General features: G+C 45.0%; 1 protein-coding gene across 3 annotated transcripts in view; it reads left to right on the top strand.

Moving 5' to 3' along the window:
• Positions 1 to 25,557, top strand: part of LOC135378448 (Y+L amino acid transporter 2-like) — an 83,118-nt gene that overhangs the window by 43,794 nt on the left and 13,767 nt on the right. For 2 of the 3 annotated variants that reach the window (XM_064611494.1, XM_064611492.1), the window contains exons 2-6: positions 17,485 to 17,610; positions 18,285 to 18,384; positions 20,625 to 20,669; positions 21,482 to 21,605; positions 22,754 to 22,857. In XM_064611494.1, coding sequence (XP_064467564.1) covers positions 17,485 to 17,610; positions 18,285 to 18,384; positions 20,625 to 20,669; positions 21,482 to 21,605; positions 22,754 to 22,857 — 499 coding nt within the window. Of the gene's footprint in view, positions 1 to 10,054; positions 10,513 to 11,298; positions 11,546 to 17,484; positions 17,611 to 18,284; positions 18,385 to 20,624; positions 20,670 to 21,481; positions 21,606 to 22,753; positions 22,858 to 25,557 lie in introns of those variants that run through there. The other variant, XM_064611493.1, reaches the window with a different exon arrangement.

Here is a 25,557-nt window from a genome sequence, read left to right on the forward strand (position 1 = left end):
TCTGCAAGAACTGTCCGCGTGCTGTCGCCATACATTATTTGCTTTCGACATTACAGTTAGTCGTCGGCGCTGCTTGGATTTGCGCCCTCAGATTCGCTTTCGTTCAACTCGTATTTTCCTCCTTTCCGTTTTTGAGGTCTTGACCTCATCATTTGTCTGTTTGGGCTTCCGGGTTCGCTGGTCAGGTTGTTTTTGTGTTGACAGCAAGAAGCAGTTTATTGCATCTCCCACTCCGTTTTTTGAAGGCATGACAGAGTTTGTTTTTCGCTGTCCGTGCATATTTTCCAGACTACATATTAGAGGAGAAAGTCCTCACATCGTCGGGACTCAGAACTCCGCGTTTTTTGTTTGCTTTCCGTGCAACAATCTATTACTCAGATATCAGCAAACGTTATGCCACACGCGCAGCCAGCACTCGATAGTAGCCGACTCCAGCTTCCCTTCTGTATAAGCTGTTAGCTGCAGTTGCTTTTTTTACGCTTTCTTTCGCTCTGTTTTCTAACCTCTTCTGCAGTTTCAATGGCAAGAATATAAAAAAATCATACTGCAAGCTCTGAGGAGGTTCTAGCTCTCCCCTAGAAGCTCTAGGGGAAGAGGGGTACAGTTGCAACGTTCTTTGAGGATATAATTTTCATTCAAAACTGTTCAACGTTCAAGACGTCCAAAAAACAATTACGCAGAGAGAGTCTAGGTGTGTGCCAAAATATACCCCTGCATGCTTTGGGGCACCTTGCAACGGCCTGGGCCTCCATTCATTGCCACCTTCGTCACTGCAACGACCACTAGACCAACAGACTTGTGTTTGTTCTTCTCTGTGGTGGCGGTGGTGGTTCACCACCTCCAGAGGGAAGGACAAACACAAGTCTGTGTGTGTGGACTGGCAACACTGTAAGAGAGAATGTGTTGAGGGTGAGTGCCTATCCCCGTGCGGCTTGGTACCTTGAAGAGAGGGCAGCTAGCATGATGTAATAGACCAGCCGCTGTTTGCAAACGGTCTACGTCACAACGGCAAATGTCGCGACCCGTCGTTGGAAAAAAATAAAGCTACGTGCGATGGCAGTCGCCGATCACATGAGTTGTTTTGATGATTGTTTCCGATGGTGGATGCCATTGCGCGAACGAGATGCGAAGGAAAACTTGATGTGCGAGGCAGACACTATACCCTGACCTCACCTCACAAAATGCGAAGCTACACGGTGGCAGCAACCACGTGCGCTTGTTATTGCGAACGATCCACTCTTTCCCAATCTCATGATATCTTGATGTGATGTGCCGCGGCGGGTGGTCTATTGGTATAGCATCTCTGACCGACGATCAGAGGGAGTGGGTTCGACTCCCACTGCTGGCTTCATCTGCCATCATTCAATTGGTATAGTGGTCCTTTCTGTGGCTTTTATTTTTCTACATAGCGAGCGTTGTGAGTTGTTGTAAGACATACAAGCATACCTGCACAAGCTGGTGTCGGTAAGACATTGTTCCTCTGTGTTAGTCACTCTGAGCTTAGAGGAAGCGCGTTCTACGCTGACACTGGAAACAGGAAACCCCAGTAGACAGAAGCTTGCCTTGAAAGCATCGGCCACAGAAGTTCAGTGGAGTGACATGGGCAGAGAGCTGGTATACTCGTAGAACATTCAAATTCTTCCTGCAGTTGCATCAACTCAGCGTGGTCTCTCACAAGTCACGACTAAGCGATATATGTCTTCGTAGTGTTCAGAGTGAGCAGGAAGTTTGGAAAGTAACATTTGGATTAAGTACTTGGATGTTGTACAAAAAACCGCCGTCTGCAAACCGCATATTCAACATGCCAGCACTATCGGGCTGAAGAAAATTGTTTTTCGGCTATATCAGAATATGTTTAAAAAATACCGACGTGTGTTTATCGGTGTTTGCTGGAGCAAACCGGAAAGTTGGAACCTTAAAAGCAATAAAAACCCTCAGGTAACAGGAGATGACCTGTCTTGTCTTTTCGCGTTCCACTATAGCACTGACGGTTATTATTGCTTTTAGAATGAGCTACCAAACAGCCCAGTTTTTAAATGTAATAATAATGGTACCGTGATGTTACACGTAAAGTTTGTCTGCGCAGTGTGGCGACATGTTGCACTTGCCCCTGGGCAGGACTGCAGATAATTTCGACCACCTGGCTTTGCATGTTTACATCCCCCACATTGCTACTGTCCTCGAACCCGCGATCTTGAACTCAGCACGCCAACACGTTACCGATTGAGCTATACCGAGGACCGTTGTTTTTAAATCTATTTACATAACACCTTGCGACCTTGCTGCCGACCTGTGTTGCCGACAGAGAAATTCTGGATAACCTTCCAAGACTCGAGACGCACGTGACGCAAAACAACAGACACACAAACAATTCATCTGGAGTGGCTACCAGACGCCTGGCACACGCAACGGCTTGTCGCAACACTAAAGCGCCCATTTCGCGATACCTAGGAAGTTACCCAAGCAGTGACCTGTTGTTCGTGCCAAATTTCACTTCCTGTGGACACCCCAGTTGTTAACCCAGTACAAAGATGTTTATGTCTAAGTTCGCCTCATGTGACAGGAAATACTTGGCAGCAACCGCAAAAATGATGACATAATGATAAGAGGGATATTAGCGATAAGGCGTTTTCGCTTTCAGGCACGTACGTTAACCTGGATTATGTTCACATAGTATGTCTCTCATGAACCTACTTAGTGTTTATGGCTTTTCACGTGAGATGACGTTTGTAGCTTTTGCACGCATGCAGTGGCGTATCCACGGGGGGGCTAGGGGGGGCTCGAGCCCCCCCTACCTGCCACGGACCGACCCACACAAATCGTGCAAATCCGAGAACATAATATATGGGGGGAGGGGGGGTGACCAGTGTGACGATCGCGAAAGTTCTTGCAGTTTGTGGCGTCTATCTAAGAAGCACTCTTGAATGGTTTTCAAAGTATGATATTTTCAAAATACTTCCAATCTCGTGACACCACCTCATTGGTCATGACAGCCTATACATGTAATCGTATTGTGAACGTCTAAATCAACTATTTTCGTTCCTTTCCTGAATCATCTGTTTGCAGTGTGCACAAGTATGTGTGTGTTGTCGACACAGGATCAGCGGGGGGGGGCGAGTTTTTGTATCCAGCCCCCCCCCTACCTTGGAGGTCTGGCTACGCCACTGCATGCATGTAATACACTCATCTACTGAGGTATAACTTTGTACGGCAGCTCGCAACAAGCACGAGGAAAGAACAAAGACAAAGCGCTGGTGAGGTGTAGCTCCTTCGGCTTCCAACTCATTCCCTTTGAACAGCGCCGCAACTAGGTCCTCTGCATTTGTGCTGGACAAAAGGTTCCTGACGGGCACATGCACTTGGGACTGCTCCGCTCGAGGGGAAGGTTGGGAGCTGAAGATTTTGGGGTTAGACCTCCCCGAAGTTCCGCCCTTGACTCAGCGAACTAATGTTTGGAATACTACCGCAGCAGGTGCTGCCAATCGGAGCTTTAACCCTCTTAAACTACTAGTAGAGAAATTGGAAACACAAAGCGATCTGGAGATGACACATATGGGGTGTTGACAACTTTGTCAGAATTCCCAGAAATTGAGAAAGCTCAATAATTGCCTTTCTGGGGCTACGTATAAAGTCCTCAAAATGTTTGTGAATATGCTAGTGTGATTAGTTTTTTCGTCAGTTTGCCAGCGACTACATTCCACGTGGGTTTACGCGGATCACTGAATGCAACCACAGACAGCGGCCTGTAGAATTACACTGACGTTTGGCAAGGAATATCTTTCTTTTCTTTTTTTTTTTTTTTGTCGTCGTACAGGTCCCGACAAAAGTTTACGGAACACGCGAGCAGTCTATCTTCCCCGAGCACATTTTTCGAGTACATTCAAGCGATACCGAAACTACCGCAGTGTGTCGCTGCCAGCGCACTCGCTCACTCCTCTGAACGAATAAATATTGAGCCCGTTTCCGCTCGCAGGTAGGGTGTCGGATCGAGGAGGAAATCGAGTTTTAGTAGATCGTACGCAAAGGCGATAGCGTACGTAAGGAATAGCGTAGGTGGTTCTGCGCACTGCACGAAGCTCTTTCTGTTATGAGCGTGCGCGGAACCATCAACGCTACCCCTTACGTACGCAAAGGCGATAGCGTACGATGTACTAAAACTCTCTAATGAGGGCATAGACCGTTCGCGTGTTTCGTAAACTTTTGACCTGAACGTCCAAACTGCGCTCGCAACTGTCCACACGAGTTCACTACGGATTTCGGGAATTTTAGTTCGTATACTGCTCCGATATTGAAGCCAGCCAACGCTCGAATGCGTTAAATTAACTTCAATATTTTCAAACCAAGCCAACTGACATATAGCGCAAATGCAGCCAAGTAGGCTTTCGGTGGGTTTATTAGGTTTCTCTAGAAAAAAGAAAAACTGAAACGCAAGTGGATTTCTTTTAGCATTCCTTTGTTCTTTCTTTTAGCAAATTGGTTGGCGACGTTTGAAAGTTTTAGTACTGCGTTCGCAGGTGTACGCAAAAGCGTTGCATTCCCAAGAATGCAACGGTTCTTGCGCCCAGTGGCTGCGCACACGGCGAACGTGGCTATGCGTTGGACACGTGCGTAGTGTGCACCCGCTATTTCATGCGCAAGCAAAGCTCCAACTTGACTCTGCATTCTCCCTTTGCTGTCACCAAACAAGAAGAAAATGACTAGTTTACTGCGCAGACCTAGATTTCTTCGCACAGCGTGTAAACAGCTGGGTGTAGCGGGACCCGCTCTTGAAGTGATTTACGTGGCTGACACCGCAGGAGCGTCTGCGTTTTGTGGCAAGTGCACGGCGGCCTAACACGTCACGTAAATCACGTCTGGAGATACAGGGCGAGACATCGTAGAGATACAGGACGCGCGGATAACTCAGAGGAGATTTTTAAAATAGGCCATCGAGTTTTTTTTTGTTTCCGTTAATTTGGCCCGTATTTGCCCAAATCCACGAAGCTAACCTCATGTATAGTTGCAACTTGTTGAATACACCTTCTGTTCGCAGCGTACAAGTCCTTTCCCGGAGACATCAGCGTCTCCTCTTAAAACTTACACACAAGCGGCGTGGCTGAGTGGATAAAAAAACATAGGAATCTCCAGAGTTTATCCGCGGGAGTGGATAAAAGCATTCACTCCAAGACCGTGCAGTAAACTGGGAGGTGGTGGGTTCGAATCCTGCGGAGGCCACAGTTGCTCGGTTATATCAGAAAGCGTGCAAACTATTCACTTCCACTCTGTTTACGGTTTGGTGGAAGAAAAGAAGGAAATGGAAGGTGTGTCCTGTGGATATGCGTCCTCTAAATGCTGACTCAGAAGTGTTCTTCCCGATGCGTCGACGAATGGCTCTCCCGTCTACACGCATTGAAACGCACAGCCAAAGCGGCAAAAGGAAAGTTCTCGGAAACCTTAGCGGCGCGCCGATCGATGAGTATACTGGACGGCCGACTTTGTCGCGGCGCCGGAGTTTGAATGAAGGGAAAGGTACGCTCTATTTGCGACTATTTACCGGGTGTTTTTCGGTAACGTCTGCTAGTCTCGTTTTAAACCACACGACGCACTTCTGGGGGTCGGCTTCCGATGAATTCGACGCTCCACGTAAAACATGTAAACGCTTTCCAAGTTGTAACCTCTAAGATTTGTGTGTCTTGTGCGCACCTAGAACACGGTCGAGCTGCTGTTAGCAACAGGCTTCGAGACCGAACATGTGGGGTACCGGCGATATCGATGGAGCCAGGAATACGCTGTGCAAGGATGTCAGTTCTCTGCGCATCTCCTCAGATTCCCTCTCTCCTCTATTGTCCGTGGAGCGACATCATTGGTCCCTCCAATTGGTGTGGGCTCATGCCGGTATACAAACCACACCTTGTGATTAGACAGACACTTGTCACGTGATTGCACTCAACTTTACGCCCTCCTCTGGGCAGACAGACAGCCCTCTCAAGTTCCGCTAAATGCCGCAAGCCATATTTTACGTACGATCTTTTTTTTCTTTTTTTTTTTCTGAAGCTTCCACGAAAGTCAGAAGCGTTCTGTAAACTGTGAACTCTGTGCAAAGAACAGGTTCATAAAACCTAGGCATGCAAATTCACATTGCTTATAATTACGATAGTTTTTCCGAGTCGCCAATATGGCGTAAAAACGTGATATTACTTTGGAATGCTGAGCGTTTGTCTTTAGCCTGATCGTCGCGAAAAAAATCACGTGGTAGCCAATGCATGTGGCAAGCTCAGACTTGTACGTATTTGCTATTAAAACGTATTTGGTATTTAAAATACTGTACTTTAAATACAATTTGCGGTATTTTGGTACTCTACTCAATACTTTTTGTTGTGTGTATTTGTACTCTATTTAAAATACATTTTATGGTATTTTCTACTCAATACTCTAATTACCTATTTTGGATCTCCCTCTCAAACTTTCTGTGTCTCGTCTTTCCATTATCTTGCTTGTTCAGTGGAAATTTCCTGAGTCCCTCGGACTTGACCCGGATAGTGACTCTAGACCCGGACATTGACCCTTCTTGGAGGTCTCGATTTAGAGATCTTGCCCCGTGTGTACTAATCCTTGGCCAGTGAGGGTTCTATTATGTGTGCCCTGACGCGGTGACGCCGAATTCTGACCTCGGGGCCTGCTAGAAATTTGCTTTGCTCTGGGTCACGTATACTTAGTGGAGTTATGTGGTATCGCTTTGTCATCTTTTTGGGACTTGTGTTTAGAAGGCTCCTATCACGCAGCGGCGGCTAGCGTTGTGCGCGGGGTTTAGGTGATTCATGTCATACCTGGGTAGTAATGTCATTACTGTAATGAAATTATAGTAATGAATTACTTTTCTGGTAATTTGTAATGTAATGCATTACTTTGACATTATGTAATTTGTAATGTAATTTAATTACATTTGGGCAGTAATTTTAATGACATTACTCGTTACTTTTTACAAAAGAATCGAGTGTTCAGTTTAACGGTTTGTGGCATTGGATAATCATTGTTTGCGGGCCCCATCCTCCGGACAGTCTTCCTGTTGCCGTGATACATCTTCGTCTCTACAGTGTGGAACGATACCTCATACGTGGCACCCTGATATGTAGAAGAGACAAATAGAAGAGTGTGATTAAGCTCGCGGTAATGACTTAGTAATGTCATTACTTTACATTAGTAATGTAATTTAATTCAATTATAACTGGAGCAATGCGTAGTGTACTTTAATTACATTTTAGAAGTAATTTACCCAAGTATGATTCATATGACATAGCGGGAACTTGCCGCATTGACCAGTGACTTTTTGCGTTCAAGGATAAATAGTATTTTAATTGTATTTCAAATACTTTTTGAAGTATTTTGTACTCTATCTTAATTACTTCAATTTTCACGTATTTATACTTATCTTAATTACATTCTAACGTTAGTATTTATTATCTTATCTTAAATACATTTTTGAGTATCTTGTACATGTCTGGGCAAGCTACATACAAAGAATTGACGCCTCAGAGTAAATAAATGAAGAAAACGTCTATTTTGCCTAAAATGCCTACATTCACCCCACAAATTCGCGCTGTGGAAGCAGACGTAGAAAATTTCGGACAGTGCAGAGGGTTAGTACAACACTTCTTCTCAAAGATATAGAGATATCTCGAGGGTTATATTTTTTAAACGCGAGAAATTAATTTACGTTGTACACAGTGGACAGTGCGCGTGCTCGCGGCGCCCGTGCTCTGATTCTTGCGTTCGAAGGAACACAATCACACTCCGTTTTCTTCTATATTTATGTTACACTTAAGAGCTCAAAATGTGATTATTTGCAACTTTACAACATCACTACAAACTTGCTAGACATGCCGCCACGCGGTCGACACAATTGTCTTCAGAAATGCCCTTATGTTCCACGCGGACACTTGAATTTGATAAAGTTGTGGAAACCCCTTGCCTTGCACCGTGGATGGTTAGGGCTTTTTCATGTGTGTCGTACAGGCTATCCCAAACCTTGTACAACACACAGCGTGCTGCATCCGGCTTTTCCAAACACAGGAAAAATATTCACGCTGGTAGGCAACATGCCTGTGTGCTCCGCGCGCGCTAGGCACTGCCAAAAGCTGGCATGCGCATGGTGTAAGAGGTGTGTACGAGGAGCAGGGTAAATGAAAATACTCCAAAAGGGGTATTCGAACAGGATGAACGCATAGCACGCATGTACCATGCTGCAGGAGAAAGAAAAAAATACGGGACGGTTAAGACTCTTGTTACGCAAAATTCAGCGCCAGCTGTGCGCACGGTTTATTGAGGTTGGATTAAAGTGTGTAGAAAAAATTATTTAAGCGCGATAGGTATCGATTTGTGGTCGTTGAAATGGTTGCCGATCTGAGTGGTGTCTTGAACGATGGGGTTCTCTCTGGTTTGTCTAACTCAAAACACACGACTGCTCGGAGCATGCATATTTATTTCTCGACTAGTGCGGTGTTCCTCTTTCGAGGATGTACTGCTTGCGAAACGGTTGTCTGGAATCGCCTGTCACTAGTTCTGCAGCCTATACTTCCTTGGTTGCACTCGGAAATGTTATTCCACTATTGCATTTAAAGAACACGTGTTCGTTACTCAAAATGAATGGTCTTGCAACATCTGGAGATTTGAGATGGGATAAACCAGAGAGTGCTGATTTCAGACAACCATGTCGCAAGCCGTACATGATGTCGGATTATGGTACATGATACCGGGAAGATTAGGCGAGACTGAACCTGAACCTGGTATTGGCTTACATAAACAGTTCGGTGTTCGGGGCCTCTTCTGAGTCCTGCGGCAGACTGGCGCTGGGCTGGAATTTTGTACAACAAGCTTGTATATAATGTATTGCGGCATGTCTAGCACGTTTGCATTAATGTTGTAAAATTATGATTGATCTCATTGAGCTCTTACGTGCAATACAAATAGAAGAAAACGCAGTGTGTCTGTGTTCCTTCGTGTGACGAACGCAAGGATCAGAGCACGGGAGCCGTGAGCAAGCGCATTGTGTGCAGTGTAAAATTTCATTCTCGCGTTTAAACAATATAATCCTCGAGATGTTTCTATATCTTTGAGAAGAAGCGTGGTAGTTGTACTAACCCTGTGCATTGTCGGGAATTTTCTACCTCGGCCTCCAGAGCACGAATTTTGGGGATAAATGTTTTGGCAAAATTGACGTCTTCTTCATTTATTTGCTCTGAAACCGTTATAGCTGAGGCGACAGTTCTTCGTATGTAGCTTGGCACATGCATTGGCTACCACGTTTTTTTTTTTTTTTTTTTCGTGACGATCACGCTAAAGACAGACGCTCAACACTCCTAAGTAATATCACTTTTGTTTGCCATATTCGCGTCTCGGAAACACTATCGTAATATATAAAGCAATGTGGATTTGCACGCCAAGGTTGTATGAAACAGTTCTTTTTACAGAGTTCACAGTTTACAGAACGCTTATGAATTTCGCGGAAGCTTCAGAAAAAATCGTACGTAAAATAGGGTTTGCGGCATTTAGCGGAACTTGAGGGGGCTGTAAACTCGAGACGGATAATAATTGGACTTCAGAATTTGTGGACGATGTTATATACATAATAAAGAGTCCACGCAATTTTTTTCATGAAAATCTGACTGGGTCGAACTACACCCCCTGGACGTTTGGCGTGAAATGACCCGTCCTCGTCATTGACTTCCAATGAGTTCCTCTGATAAGATGCGGGAGGCAGCTTTACAACGGCTTTATCGCTGCAATATAAGCAGATATCTTTTTCCAGAGTGACTGGCATTCTAAACGCGGAGCTACACTCCTATGTAGCCCAGCGGCGCCCCCATTTCCCCGTTTTATTAGCTTCTTTTTTTTTTCAGTCCGGTACGTAAACGATACCAATCGTTGAAACACCTCAAGTGAACTTACAAGTTGTGCAGTGGCCGCAGTCTGATAATCGCAGCATTCATCCCTTCTGAAACGTGCACATTAAAAAGGGAAACTTCTCGAAGCATCCGCTGCGTCACTTCTGTTTCATCTACCAGCATGCCTTTCGGCGATGCCTTTTGTTGTTTTATGGTGGACCCGCACACCCTCCTGTCTGCTACAGTTTGAGGCCGTGCAAACTTGGGGCTGCTAACGTGTCCATAGCCAAGGTGTACTGTGTAATAGCGTCGTGTTTCAACATTCTGTTTCTGCTGCTTAACAGAAGCTTGACGTGGATATATTCTTTGGATTCGAGGCAATATGAGTGCCCCAACAGAGAGCACGCCGTTACTCGCTGGCAGGAGGTGCGAGGCTTCGACGAGCGATGGTGGCCCGGTTGCCTGCGATACTAGCTCTCCTGAATCGAGTACCGTGCTGAAGCGTAGAATGAGCCTTATGAACGCCGTGTCCTTGATCACTGGATCTATTGTTGGGTCCGGCGTGTTTGTGACGCCGACTGGAATTTTGCGGGACGTTGGCTCTCCAGGGATGTCGCTGGTCGTGTGGGCCATTTCTGGCATCCTTTCTCTGGTGAGACGTTTTTCCTAAGAAGCTCCCCGATATCTTGGACCGTGCTTTGTGTTTGTTTGCGAGGGACCCGCGTTCACGGTTTTATCCTAAACGTGTTCAAGAAGCAGAACTCCGCCTGTAACCTTTTGTAAATTGCGTGCAGCTAAACGACATTCTCGACACGTGCTACACGTACACCTCGCAACAAGTGTGATCGGCCGGAGATGGAAAAGAGCCATCCTAGCAGCGCTTACGAAAGATGAACGGGGAAGAGGAGTTTCCCCTACGGCACTCCTGTTTCGGAAAGTCCGTCGTGAACCAGATCTACTGCATACCCAGATCTACTGGCTCGGAATGCAGCGAACCTAGCTACTATAAAGTCCCCTCTAGAAGGAGTAGCTTTCCCCTCAAGCAGTAGCTTTATTTTCCCTCAAGCGCCGTTAGGATGGCTAAAGCTCCGGCAGATTCAAGCGGTACATGCGAGCAAGTAGCTCGCCCGGTAAAATACTACACCCTGGCTTTACAATAAAAATATGCCCCTAAACGCACGTCCTCCACATCCAAGCAAAAATAGTAATTCGAAACACCAAACAAAAATTCGAAAACCAAATGGTATAGTAATTTGCTGAGCGGGGCATTGTTCCATGAACTCGGTGTTCTAGGCTCACAATTTCCCAGTTAAAATACAATTATTTTCTGAAAGCCTTCCTAAACGGTCCTTCTCCAGCGTTGCGTCTCTGGCGGCCTCTCGCCTTTCGTTATTTCCAATCCCGAAAGCAAAATGCCATATGCCTTTCATGCACATAGGTAGGCGCCATGTGCTACGCCGAGTTGGGTACCATGATCCCAAAGTCTGGTGGTGACTATGCTTACATCGGCGAAGCTTTTGGTCCGCTGCCCGCTTTTATGTGTCTATGGGTGTTCCTGCTTCTCATCCAGCCGGCTGGCAATGCCATAGGTGGCCTGACCTTCGCCAAGTACCTCTTGACTCCCATGTTGAACGGTTGCAATCCACCTCAGAGTGCGGAGCAAATGATTGCTGTCGCTGTTGTCTGTGAGTAGTTGATTACACGTCATTTACGTACTTCAAAAGAGGAACATTTTTCCTATTCTGCCAAGGAAACATTGAAAATTATACTTTTATGTTTATAACCTGATTCACGTTGGTATGACAAACTGATGCGCACTGACTCATTTCTGCAAATTTCCTCTTTCGAAGGTTATTGTTTGGGTATATTTAGTGATGGTTGCCACTACTTTCATCAATAAGGACGCCTGGTTATGTGGTAAACGTGGTTAATTTACTGTATGATCCGAAATAGCTGGAAGTGGCAGTAACGGTAAAAAAGAAAAAAAAAGGGGGGTAGAGATAGTTAACGACCGCTTACGTGTGTAGCACAAATGTCGCCAGCTGAGAAGCCTTCTACAAAAGGTTTTGTCATGGACCCTGAAGTTCGCGTATTTGGGGGTGTGTAAAGGGTTTCTGAACAGAATTTGTAAAGCGCTACAAACGATTGCTTGACCATATTTGGTGCTCTTTCACTCGTCATCTGAAATGCGAGCCAATCCAATCCAAGAAAGGAATAATATAGGAATTCCACAAAGGGCGCTCCAGAGCGCAGGGAACGCGCTCCGACCGTGTTTTTACTAAGCTGTGTCACTCCATTTCCGGTGTGTGGCGGTCTTGATGAACTCTCACTGGGTGCCTGAATAGTGACAACATAAGTCATACAACTGACCTCCCCCCCACACAAGAATCGCTCCGCACGCGCGAATATAGTGCGGCGCAGCCAAGTGGGAACTGGGGGGGGGAGAGAGCCGGCATTACATCGCGAAGCGGGGGCGTCGTGCAAAGGCTGGTAGCCAATCGCAGGAGCCTTCCACGGATGAGTGGGCGGTCCCAATTGTAGGAGTTAAGTTGTCACTGACTATAGCTCCCTCTGTGTAGGGTGGTGTCACCCTTTATAGATGCAAATGCCGCAAAGCCGCCATGTTTACGCCCACGCTTACCATGCATGAATGCTATATACCGATTTCACCCCATTTTTCAAACCTCCCCTGCTACGTATTTACTCAACTCCAAAATGTAGCGTGCAGTTAAGCGTATAGCTAAGCGTATAAGTACACTTTTGTGAGCGCATCGCGAGCTGTGCGTGGGCGTAAAGATGGCGGAAATTCGTAGCAGACGACGCGATTATCTTCACGCTCCAGCTTGTCCAGCTTGCGGGTCGGAGCGCGTAAGTGCTGCTCTGGCTCCGTGACGTATGGAGGAAGGGGATGCCGGAAAACCGGTGAGGCTAACGCGTGCGCTTGGAGACTGGGAGGTCCGCGGTTTGAATCCACGGGCCGGCTGTGCCGTCTGGGGTTTTTCCTGGGTTTCCCTCAGATGTGTAATAGGCGTAGTCGGCCCATGGACGCTGCTATCATCCCCCCGAGCGGATTCCGCTCGGTCTTCCACTTCACCCTTTCCTCTCCTCCTCTCCACCACCTTTCCCTTCCCCGAGAAACATGCCACCTGGGGTGCGTTCCAAAACAAACCCTCGAGTCGAGTAGGTCACATGACCGAGATGTACCATGTGACCACAGAGTACGCACCCGGTCGAGTAGCTTTGGGAACGCATGGGGGACACCGACCGAGTTAAGATGGAGGCCGGTGTCATCACCGCTCTCATCTCGCGCGCGTCAGGTTTATTTTACAGACACGACGATAACGACGACCGGGAATGTATTGTGAGCTGTTTACGGGAGTCACCATGCCCCGTCAGACATAGTTGCACTCTGTCTTGTCGGCCCAGTGGGCATTTGGCTTTTTCAGCACTTTGTGTATGTATAGTTACTTGTTGCAGTTACATTCAGAGATTCCTTGTCTGGTACTATTTCTTCCAAGACACTGCAGAATTATTCTTAAGCCCCTCTATTGGAGAATGAAAGGGAAAAGCAACTGACATTGTCGTGATTTATTTGTTAATTTTTTGTGGGATGGGAGTTTTCACGTGCCATTAGCTACCCCAAATGCATAAAGTGGATACATCCCGTTGCATTTCGTAGTCAAAAGAAATAAAAAAAGAGAAATGGTAACACCATGACGACAGAAGATGAAAAATACAAAAGGTGGAAGCTGCTGGTTGGAATCCTGGAACTGAGGTAGTGGTGCGGACGTGGTTTGGGTCACGGAAAGGTCAGCGGCGTCGGAGTCGAATGTGAGCTGAACGGCTGAAACAAAACATCCCAGGCAGCACAATGTACTGAAAGTCAAGTGCAATAGGGGTGGAGGGGTAGGTGGAAGGCCTTGAACAGACTCGTGAAACTAAATAAAGTTGATAAGACACATACCGTCCACCCCCATTGCACTCGACTTTCAGTACATCGTGCTGCTTGGGATGTAATCAGAGCGCGATGAAGCGGTTCTGATAGCACACGTATCGCGGAGCGCGCAAACGCCTCATGCTTCATTTAGAAGTCTGAGCTTAGGCGAAAAGACGGGAAATTCGTGACAGAGTTCTGTCGTGTTGTCTCTTCCTTCCACAGCTCAGAATTTAGCCAAGTTCCACTCAAGCATTTATCCACCAGCTAGCCTGCGCCTATGGTAGTACATATTTTATCTGAAACCTGTTCACACGAACGTACCGACAAACCATCTTACAACTGTGAAGGTAAAGGAAGAAAAGTAAAATTTCATTTAAAATCCCATTTCCAACACACGCACACAAAAGTAATGATAATAATAATGCTGGACAGTAATAGCCCTTGCTCCTAATATAGTTTTGAACGTTTCACATAGAGCTCCGCCTTTACAAGGACCACGTGACTACAAGGCAGTGAAAGAAATAAACATTGCAGGGCAGCTGTTAGTGAACATATGCTAAATAGGTAATAAAAAAGCAACGTACATGGAGACAAAATAGAAAAGCGCACCAGCGAGACTCACTTTTTCCTGGGAAATGTATCCGGCTCGCATGTCTTTGGGCGTTCGCCTGGTCCTCAAAAACCATGTCGCACAATCCGCATTGGAAGAGTGTTGCCATTTCGGTGTCCAGTTGTGTATTGATAACCCGTCGTGGAGGTCGAGGCTTTTTGACAACCACACGTTCAGCTGGTTTCGATGCCGTGCTTTCGCGGAAAACAGCAGACGACAAAAGCATGACGTCATTACTCGGGCGAACCTTCACTGACCGGCCTTCGGAGGAGAGTTGAATCGAGTTAACTCTCTCCTTACTCTACCTTGTTTTGGAACGCGGGTAGTGACGTCATCGAGTTACTCGACCCGGTTTTGGAACGGCGCTTGAGGTAGAGCGCTACTCCCGAGTTGACTCGAGTAGGTTTTGGAACGCACCCCTGATCAGGCAGGCAGACCTCTCGGGTTCCTCCCAACGACACTCCTCCTCCTCCTTGGAAACTTCGCCGGGGCGCGTATCGCGCTCGTGGCTTTGGAAGACAGTTTACTGGAGGCACCAGAGTACGAGGGAATAAGTACTCCGATCGCGTCGAGGTTCGACTCCTCCTGTGTCGTCTGTCTGTTTTTTTTTTTTGTGTGTGTGTGTGTGTGTGCGTGCGTGCGCGGGCAAACTATTTTTTTTTTTTTTGCAGTATGGCGTTGGGTAGAGCCGCTATACTTAACGCGCGCAAAGGCTGTGGCACGTGACTGCGGCGACCGAGTGCGATGCCAGCGCCTCTACCGCATGAGGCGTTTTCTGGAAGGTGCGCTGCGGCATTTGTTGAACAGCAGGCCACAGCGGCCGGGAACAACAAACTTATGACGTTATTTTTGCGCATTTTGGTGTGTCACACAGCAATGCGGGGCTATTTTTAGTTCAAAATAAACGCCGTACCAAAAATAGAAAAGAAACATTTCGAATAAAGCTGACAGACGTAAATATAATCAGAAACTGACCAGAAAAAAAAAAAAAAGTCATAGTACCGTTAGAGACACTTGAAACGCAGATGGTTTGGCGCTGGCAAAGCGCGTGACGCCCGTACTCTGGGCTTGGCACTGCTCGAGCAATCAGTCTAATGGGAAGTCGACAGTGGCATTAAAGGGGCACTGAAATGCAAAAAACAAGTTCACTTCAAATTACATTACACGCTATGTTAATGTCGTACTTGTTATCATAATTCAAATCTTTGATTCCGTTACGAAGCTACAATCGAAATTATCGTGCTTCGACGCTAAGCAGAGAATGTCTTTTCAGCTCGTGCATCGGTATTTTTAGTCCATGCTGTGCGTGCACGCGTGAGCCGCCAATCTTTGCCTCCTGGGGATTCCATTCGTTGCCGTCAAAGACAGTTTTGTTTTCTTTGCGTTGTTCTTCTAAACGATAGCGTTGTGTGAACTAATTTTGTTTGAATTGTACGAATAGAAACACGGACTTTCATTTGAGAGTAAGTTTTTGCATTTTACTGCCCCTTTAACATGACGTAGTTTACTCAGATAAAGTTATCGGCAGCTGTGAAAAGTGGTAAGCGGAACTCGGCATGGCGCACACAAGACCGGACATTCGATCCGTTCATTGCGTCATATGTTTTCCGCAACGCATGTCTCGTGACGTCTGTACGTCACTCGATCATTTCTAGCAGGTTTCAATGAGCGATCAAAAGCAACTGCTTTGTTAAAAGAATATATTCCCCCGCATTGTTCGTTATGCCGTGTCACTCGCGTGAGTTTCAAGACTTCGAAAACTTTCCTGCATACACGGGAAGCATTCTGATCTCCTCTGGCATGCCAGGCAATAACACTTTCAATCCCTAAATGGAAAGCAATATATTTATTTTATTTCATCCTTTGAGCTTTTTAATTATGGAGGTGGGAAGAGGTGCAATTCTACAGGCGTGCTTTGGATAATACAGGAATTTGTCTTGGCACTCAAGCAGGGTTCTCTTGCAATAACTGAGTTTTGAAACAACAACAAAAGAAAAATTGGGGGGTTCGCAAAAACTATTGGATAATCAGGAGAGAGCAAGTGGATATCCGTATAGAAACATCTCTGGATTTTATTTATTTCAGTTTGTGAACATGATGTAGTTATTTGTATTCCATTCCGCATATAGCTTGCACATAGCATACTTAGGGTGGCCGGCGATAGGGGGGGTGCGAGTAAGGCGACCACCTTAGGCCCCGCGCTTGCATAGGTCCCGTGCACGAAGCCCTCAGCCAGGGATTACTTTTTTTTTTTAAATATCAAGTATGCACTTAATCATGTGAAACAGGCCCCGTGATGTGCCTTTGCCTCAGGCCCTGCACATCCCTAGCACCGGCCCTGCTTAGGCTTCTTCGTTTTTGGGTTAAACTCGATTTTTCACGATAATTCCCCCCGAACAAATTTTCAAGAATTCGGGTAAAATCAGATATCTACCCGAAATCCTTGTGGTCCTTCAACTTGTCATTCTCGGTAAACCGTTGGAAAAGTGAATCATAATATCAGCAAAGAGAGCTATTTATGGCAACCTACTTGTCTTCCGTTTATGATCCCCTCCTGCAGGAGTCAAAGACCAGCTTTTGTGGAGCTCGGGCAAGTGTTTGGATACCGTGATCATTCACTATCTTGGTTCCGAGGAGAAATATAAAGATTATTGTTTCTCGTCCCAATGTCATAGCAGTGGCTTGTTTCATATGCCTTTCGTTTCACCCGAAAATTCGCCAGTGACATATCAAACAGAGATCATAGCGCCTGATTTCCCCCTGAATTCTCGCGTGTAAATAGCACTCGATTTTTCCCTCCCAAATTTGAAAAATCATAAAACCCGAAAACGAAGAACCCTAACCATACTGTTTCCTTTCTCAGGAGGTTGAAGTTAAGATTGGACATAACACATTGCAGCTTTTGAAAGGATGTTCTTACCTCCACAGATAGCAACAAGCAGAACAAGATTTTTTGTTGCCAGCATTGCACCTGTGACTCTATCCATGTGCAGCTTACACATAAAAAAATGACTTGTCCGTGTCTGTGAATGTCATTCTGCAACTGCGCTAATGGCCTATTTTTGATGTCTTTTCAGGCTTGCTCACATTTATCAACTGCTACAATGTCAAATGGGCTACATTTGTTCAAGACTCCCTCATGTTTGCCAAGGTCATTGCGCTAGTCGTCATTATCATAGCTGGAATGGTGCATCTTGCACAAGGTCAGTGGCAAATACACCTTCTCCTCGGTACTGCTTAATGCTTTTCCTCCTGGTACAGCCAGAGAAAAAGAGATTGAAAAGAATACAGTTTCTGTAATGTCGCCGACTGTCTGCGATTCCATTGCCTTTTTTGCCATCATGGTGATACTGTGTGCTTGAAATGAACATGCAACAACCGGTGTGAAAGTAGATTAATAAGTGAAATAGCTGTTCATAACCTTAACAAAATTTGTTAAGCAAACATACTACCAAGAGCATTGAATTGTGCGTTCAAGCTTCCTAGTGCAGTTTGAATGAATGGATTATGTTCAGCAACCTGGTGCCAGGGCAGTGGCGGAGATTGTGTAATAGCGTAGAAATGGAGAGAAAGGAGACGAGTGCAAAGTACATTGCAGTGGAGGTATTTGTGTAGACTGTGTGACTACCAGAGACACATTGAGTTGTTCTACTAATTATTTGGCAACTCGGACTGCCATAGGACGAAGGATTTTGCAACTTGGACTGCCATAGCAGTCTCTGGTACTATTAATTAATAAATAAGTATTGATGGTAATGGCTACTTGCACTATATTCACCAACATGAGTGGTATCACTGCTAAATCGGTTTTAAATCACTGTTAAATGTTTTATCACTTTAAATGTTAAATCACTGATAAATCGTGTTTTATTTTTAGGGCACACTGGAAACCTTCAAAATCTGTTTGAAGGGACCACAAAGGATCCAGGTCTCATCTGCCTTTCTTTCTACTCTGGCCTATTTTCTTACGCCGGCTGGTCAGTACCTGTTTACAGATGCAGCTTATTTATAGGGATACTGATGCCCTGTCGGTATTAAATGCAGTAATGCGATGTGTACAGATTGGTATTAGTATTGTGCATGTGTGGAATAGGTAAGCGCATATTTCAGAGCATTGCAAAGGAGACAAAGAGCTAAGACACAAAGAGACAACACTGAACGGGCTGAGACTAACAACTGTAATGAACACAAGGAACCAAACACACATATAATGAGTGAGGACAAGAAGACTGGGGAGGAAAAGGGGTCATTGACGTGGGAGATTTAGGAAGGCAACCTCCTCATTCAAAAGAATAGCGGGACGGCTGACAGACAAGTCCCTTACCTCCCGTAATCTGGAAGATTCCATAATCTCCCGAGCATGTTGTGTCCTCTAATGTCTGAGAATTGAGGTTTTCTGAAAGTCTACTTCACACCCACAGTTGTTCACATGGCGCTTCCGGTGTAGCAGGTCGGAGCTCTCGATTGAATGTGCATGTTCACGGAGATGTTGATTGACTCCCCGTCCTGTCTGGTCAACGTAGATAGCACTGCAAGACACGGGGAATTTGTACACAACGTTTTTGGCGCACTCCCTGTATTTAAGGCTAAGGCTGCGTTCACACAGGCCAACTTTCTGCACCAACTCAAACCAACATCTTATGACCAACTTCAAGACTGTGCAGACTCCACGTTTACACGTACCAACTTGATAACTCCACCCACGAGCAACCTTACTGCAATTGGAGTGTATGGGTTCCAATCCAACTGTAGGTGCCTTTTTTTCCAACCATCATTATTCAAACCCAAGTCATTTTATTTCACTAGAAGATCACCAGTATCTCCAAAAAAACGCCTGTTGATATATTTATGTGGCGTTAGTAAAAAAAAAAAAAAAAAAAGAAATTCTCAGGCACCACTGAAGGATTTGTTTGTTTGGATTTATTTATATCGTGCCTACCAACGGCTGACAACAGCCTGAACCCATGCTAGGTAGTACAGTGGGAACGAAACTGCTTCACGTCCTCGGGGGTCACGTGGCAATGCTCCTCACGTTGATTGGCTAGAACACCACCAACTCTCCCAAGTTTTCGGCCGGTCACCGATTCAGACCAACTCGAGTTGGTCGTAGTTGGTGGTGTCGGGCGACCCGGACCAACTCCAAAGTTGGTCATAGCTGATGGAGAAAGTTGGCGCGTGTGAGTGCACCCTAAGGTTTACGGCACATCCCAACCACAGACGGGCACCAGACATCTTAGCCAAGCATGCCAGTTTTCACCTTTCTCTTCCTTGTCCTCTTTCCCTCAGTCCTTGTGTTCATACAGTTGCTAGTCTGAGCCTGTCTGATGCAGTCTTTTTGTATCTTACTTCCTTCCTTGTCTCCGTTGCAATGTACTATAACCAACTAGCCCAGCTGTCTACGTTGAGTGCATATTTCAGACTGTATGCTTGAGTCTTCAACAACATAAATATGAGCTCAAGGCGTAACCATTAGTCAAAAAAGTATATCAATACAACATGTGATGAGAAAGAAATTGCACTAATTGTGCATTGTTTGTGAAGCCAAATACTAGCACTACAAGTATTGTCTTGTCTCACCACTGTCATGTATCATCATGTATCTTATGCCATTACATAGAGGAACACTGTGGAAAGTGTATGGGGACAAGTAAACCTCACTGTGTGATTATACAGGGTGTTTCACGAAAAATAGTGAATAGAAATAAAAAATAGGAAAATAGAAATAAAATAGAATTCATAGTGCGTGTCGCGCAGAGCCGTTTCGAAGGTGTGCCGGAAAGACAGCCACCTTACATGCCTCTCCCAGAGGTGGCTCACAAGTTTGGCTAATAAAGTAAGATCCGAGAGAATTCTCACTGTAGAATTCTAATTTTTAGAACAGAATTTTTCTAATTCACCTTTCACCATTAAACCTTTTTTTTATTATTTGGTTAGAATGTTTATGTAGACCTTTGAACTGCAGAATATTTGTGAAATGGAATCAATTACCAGTCTTGTGCACTCTTTAGTGAAATTTAGGGGGAAAAAGGATCCTTATGCACTCTTTAGACAGTGCTTTCTAGAGGAAGGATGTGCTTCATTGTCCTCCTGCCTCAGGCAAAAGGTTGCCTCAAGATGATTCTCATGTTGCATTAACTTTTCATAGTTTCAAGCTTCCTTGTTGGTATATTTTTCAGCAGCACTGCAAAGCTTTATTTGTCTATTTCTTTCCCCCAAGGAATTACCTGAACTTTGTCACAGAGGAGCTTAAGAACCCATTCAGGTAAGAGGAATCACCATATACATTAATTTTTCATCATCCTAGCTTGTGCAGCTTTCTTCATGCCTTAAGTCTGAAATACGGTATTTGTATTTTTTAACTCTAGGGGGACGTTGCTGGCATCGCCTGAACATCACAGCATTGTAACGCCGTCCGTGCTTGTGCAATGAGCGGCGTTACGATCTTAAGGTGATGCCAGCAATGTGCCCTAGGGCTAATGATGTTCCTGATATCATGGCCTTTGCCAGTATGATATTTTCTAGAGCATAATGCACACCAATGTGTAACCCTCGGAATGCTAGCAGAACTTCAAAAAATGTCCCACGTATAACAGCCTGCACCACGGAGGTGAAAATACCGCCACTAATAGTGCACACACACATTGTAATCTCTACATTGCTATATTGCTGTTAGTGTCCGCAGCAATCAAACCCCATGTGTTGGCACAATGCTTACTCGAAGTCGTCAAACACCGATCTGGCAGAGTCAGCACTTAAAGGAATGATCCACGCCATGTCAAATGACTGGACCGAGGCACGAGGGCAGAGTTTGCATGACATCTTAAGAACCGCTCATAGACCCAAACGGGTGAATTATAGTACACCAGTGGATAACACTCACTACCTCCCTGGGAGACTTTTTACTATGTATGATGCACGTGTTATACACCTCCAAAAAAATTTTGCCAAAAGTATCCATTTTCTGCTTTATGCAAAAATAAAATTAAGCACTGGTATCGCTTTTCCAAAAGAATAAACTCATGTTGTGTATATAAGGTGGTAGTACAGATAATCATCAAGTACTTGTCCATACAGGAACTTGCCATTTGCTATCTACATTTCACTACCTCTGGTGACGGTCATCTATCTGCTTGCCAATGTTTCCTACTTCGTGGTGTTGACGGCAGATGAAGTTCAATCTGCTAATGCAGTCGCTGTGGTAAGTGTGTAGTATTATATGCACACACTGTTAACCAGCAGGCATATCATAAGACTGAACAGACATTGGACCTAATGTCAACTGAGTCAGGGATTCCACGCAACTACATTGTTACGGGCAACTACCATTTAAGTGGGTGCGTATTGATGAGGTTGCATTGTACATAAGGCCCTGTGTTTTAGGGTTAAACCCAGTAAGACTTGTTTCCCCCCCCCCCCCCCCCCCCCTCCACTAGGCAATTCAGCTAGGGCTCCACTAGGCAATTCAGGGAGAATCCATTTGGGTACAGTTGCTCGGTGTGCAATTGCTTCTGCTTCAAGAATGATCGCACTGCACTGCCATTGAGTTGCCATGCATTGCTTTGATAAGAATTGGACGGTTAAAATTATGCGGCTCAATGCCGACTGTATTGTTGCAGAAGTTCGCGTTTCGCAACCAAGCTTGAAATTCTTCTATTTTTTTCTCCTTATCGTTCTCTTAGCCTCGTAAAGAGTTAATATTTTACGTGCCCTCCCTTGCTACAGCTTTCGGCATGGGTCTTCTATCCTGCCTGATAGGGGTCTCAATGATTTACCCCACATAGCCTTCAGGACAACACATCGCCTCATGCATGATCCCAAACCAGAGGCGCTACATGCTACCCCTTTCGAAGAGGGACGTGGGTATCCCGAATATCTCAAACAACAGCAGCAATTAAAGTATGGTGTCATGATGTCACAGACGCTAAAGCATACGAGCATTGCTGAGACAAAAGAGAACCTTTCACTCGATTTCCGTGTCGTGCACAGAGAAGTATCTTCAAAATAAGTTATAAAATGAGTAGAAGTTATTGAAAAACGTAAGTTAGATTACTAAATACTGACCTTTGAAAGTATTTTTGAGATATGAAGTTACTCACAAAGGTATTTAAAATACATAACTTAAATACTCTACTCAAGTTACTGTATAAGTCTGTGTCATACTTACATTTCATAAGTTATTTTCATAGTTGAATGTTTCTCCATCAGCCCCCAAGATGCTTTATTTCTCAGGTTGAACACTACTGTGGATACTTTTCTGTCTGTGAAGGCATTGCCAGTATGAAATGTTTGTGGCACCTTCTTTTATTACCTCTAACATGAGCTCAGATCAAATGTTCTCTGTTACAGACTTTTGGTGAGAAGATTTTAGGAGTGATGTCATGGGTGATGCCCGTCTCTGTTGCTCTCTCTACGTTTGGTGGCCTCAATGGAGGCATTTTTGCATCTTCAAGGTTGGTTGCATGCCAATGTGGTGTTCTCGTAGTTAAAAATTCCAGCTGTGTCTAATTAGGTTTCCAGCAGCAGTCAGTAAGCTCTAAATGTGTGCAATGGGACTTGTAATTGTCTTCCATATCTCCTGTTGTAACCTAACAAATCTCCAGTGGGTATTACCTTTTCTGATTGAGATTCCTATTGGGCCCAATTGGTCAATAGCAAGACCACTGATTCTGATTTGGGTACTGTGCTCCCTGACATCACCCTTGTGTTAATCACTTATGCAACTTCAATTCTAAGGAATTTTTAAATTGTTAATTGTAAAACAAGAATCCTGCTAGAGTGGAGAAACGGGGTAGTCTCCAAGTCTTACTCGATAAATAACGCAGCAGGGAGACACGACGGACAGACCAAACAGGAGAACTGCGTACTCGCAAGTAGCGAAAAGCTTATTCTAGAACACACTTAAATAACAAAAAGTCCATGACGTGAGTATCTTCCCACAGGTGTCGAACACTAGATATCATCGTCTAAAAACATTATCTCAGCTTGTTTGAGTTCGATTGATGGTGTGCGCACACGTCTTTCGGCACCTTCTTTGTGTATCACATGTGCTTCAAGAATTTCTCTATCGAGTTATGTTTGAAATGTACCCACAAGTGTGGTGTCTTGAAATATCAGTTTACATCCACAGTTTTTGCAATGAACTGGCAGATGGCCAGAGGAGGTGTTACAATTTTGGAGCAGCAGCATATGCTCTCTCAACCTCATGTTGGCACATCTGCCAGTTTGTCCTATATATATAAATATACAGTACTTTATTACATTATTGTGGGATACGGCAGACAACATGCTGTGTGCATTCTACCCATTTCGTCGTACGCTTTATATGATCCTGATCTCTTCTTTTTCTCTTTGTTTATGATAGAGCATAAATTGACAAGTTTGTTTGGAGCCGTAATGGCCACGGGAAGTCTGTATCTGGTTACTGCTTTGTTCAAATTGTGCGTGATATTATTAAGGCTCCGGGTTATCCGCGAAATTTCGCGAAACCTGGAAGCCATCGCGGAATCCTTCGTTTTGCACGTAATTTCGTGAAATCGCTGATTTTGCTCGAAATTTCGCGGGGTTTTGCGCGGAATTCCGCAGAAATCGGATTGGGTCGAAGAACGCAACTGGCGCGATGTCGACAGTTACTACGACGTCCAGCGTCGCAGGAGAAGTATTGCACGCTCACTCGAAATAACGTCAGATAAGAGCGCGTGCTGCGCACGCTCCCAACTACTCCAAGTTACGCGGACCCTTCGACATATTTTCACGCGTATTCTGCACCATCGGATAATTTGCGCATCGCATATTTTTTTAATTTAGCACAAAAAATGACACGAAAGCAAAAAATCCCGTAATATGCGCACCCGTCTTTTCGGGCGCGGATATCTGGCGCGCGCGTCCCAGCGACCGTGGCGATTACCTTTCGCAACGCCGACAGTGCTGTCGAAGTTACATTGCGGTGATTTTGTCTGATTTGCGCGCACTTTCGAGTGATGGTCCGTTGACGCGATGGACGATACTGTCACTCGAACCACAAAACGCGGAAAGAAGCAATAGACCCAGCATTTCTTTCCGCAAACATTACAGCACAACACGACAAGTTTGCGAACATAGCGTGCTTTCGGTCCCCAAGTGCAGACTAGTGGCGTCTTCCAGCAGCATATCGGCGTATTTCACCGGTATATGAGCGGTATTGTTTTTATAGCGTTTTGCCTCCCAACCGTTGGCGGTTGCGCGGTACTTGGGTGCTTCTGTAGCGCTCGCGCAATGCAGTGATGACGTCAGTATCGCCATACCGAGAGCCTTTATTGACCTACATACTAAAAGTTTAAAATTTTGCGTCGTCCCGCGCAATTTGCGCACCCTGAATTTTCATATTTTTTGGGAGAAAAAGTGCGCAAATTATGCGAGTAAATACGATAAATGAGTTTTGGAACGGAATTAGGGTGTTTGCTCCGATCTTAGCGTCTATTTCGATCAAGTATTTGCCAATTCCTATAAACTATGCAGATGCTGAAATATCTTTCAGCAGCTATAAAATGATTGTAGCTGACAACAACATTCGCTGTCAGAGGAGATCACAAGGTATCATGTAATGCTGAAGTTTATAAAATACTTTTTGTACCCACATTATCCAAGAAAATAGTGTTTCCTGCTTCAAGCAGCCATTGGCTCCTTGCTGCAGAAAATTGCAGAATTTACAAATCAGTGCTGTGGAATTTCGAATTTGCCGCAACAGAAAACCGGGGACCTTAGATATTATGAATGTATGGTAGCTTGACTGGTCTCTTTCTGGGTCCTTTGTGTTGTTTATTTTTCCATCCATTTAACTTTTTAACATGGTTTCTGCTACCTCTATCAAAAAAGTTTTCTGGTGCCCACTCCTTCACATTCTATCCAACTGCGTGTGGAAATTGATTGATGGTATGTGTACACAATCTTTCCAATGCTGCCGTAAGTGCAGACATGATGATAGCCCCTTTTTACAATGATCCGCCTGCCAAGTTTCCACCCTTGCCAACTGAAGTCATCTGTTGAAAAGTGCTAAAACTATAGTACACACATGGTTAAGATGACACATCACCGAGCACTCCTAATCTGTTACAGTGTCTTCTTAGATCTGTGTGTATGCTTTTAGCACTTTTAAAAGAATCACTTCAGTTTGA

Source organism: Ornithodoros turicata, chromosome 1 (assembly GCF_037126465.1).
Source record: "Ornithodoros turicata isolate Travis chromosome 1, ASM3712646v1, whole genome shotgun sequence".
Lineage (NCBI taxonomy): Eukaryota > Metazoa > Arthropoda > Arachnida > Ixodida > Argasidae > Ornithodoros > Ornithodoros turicata.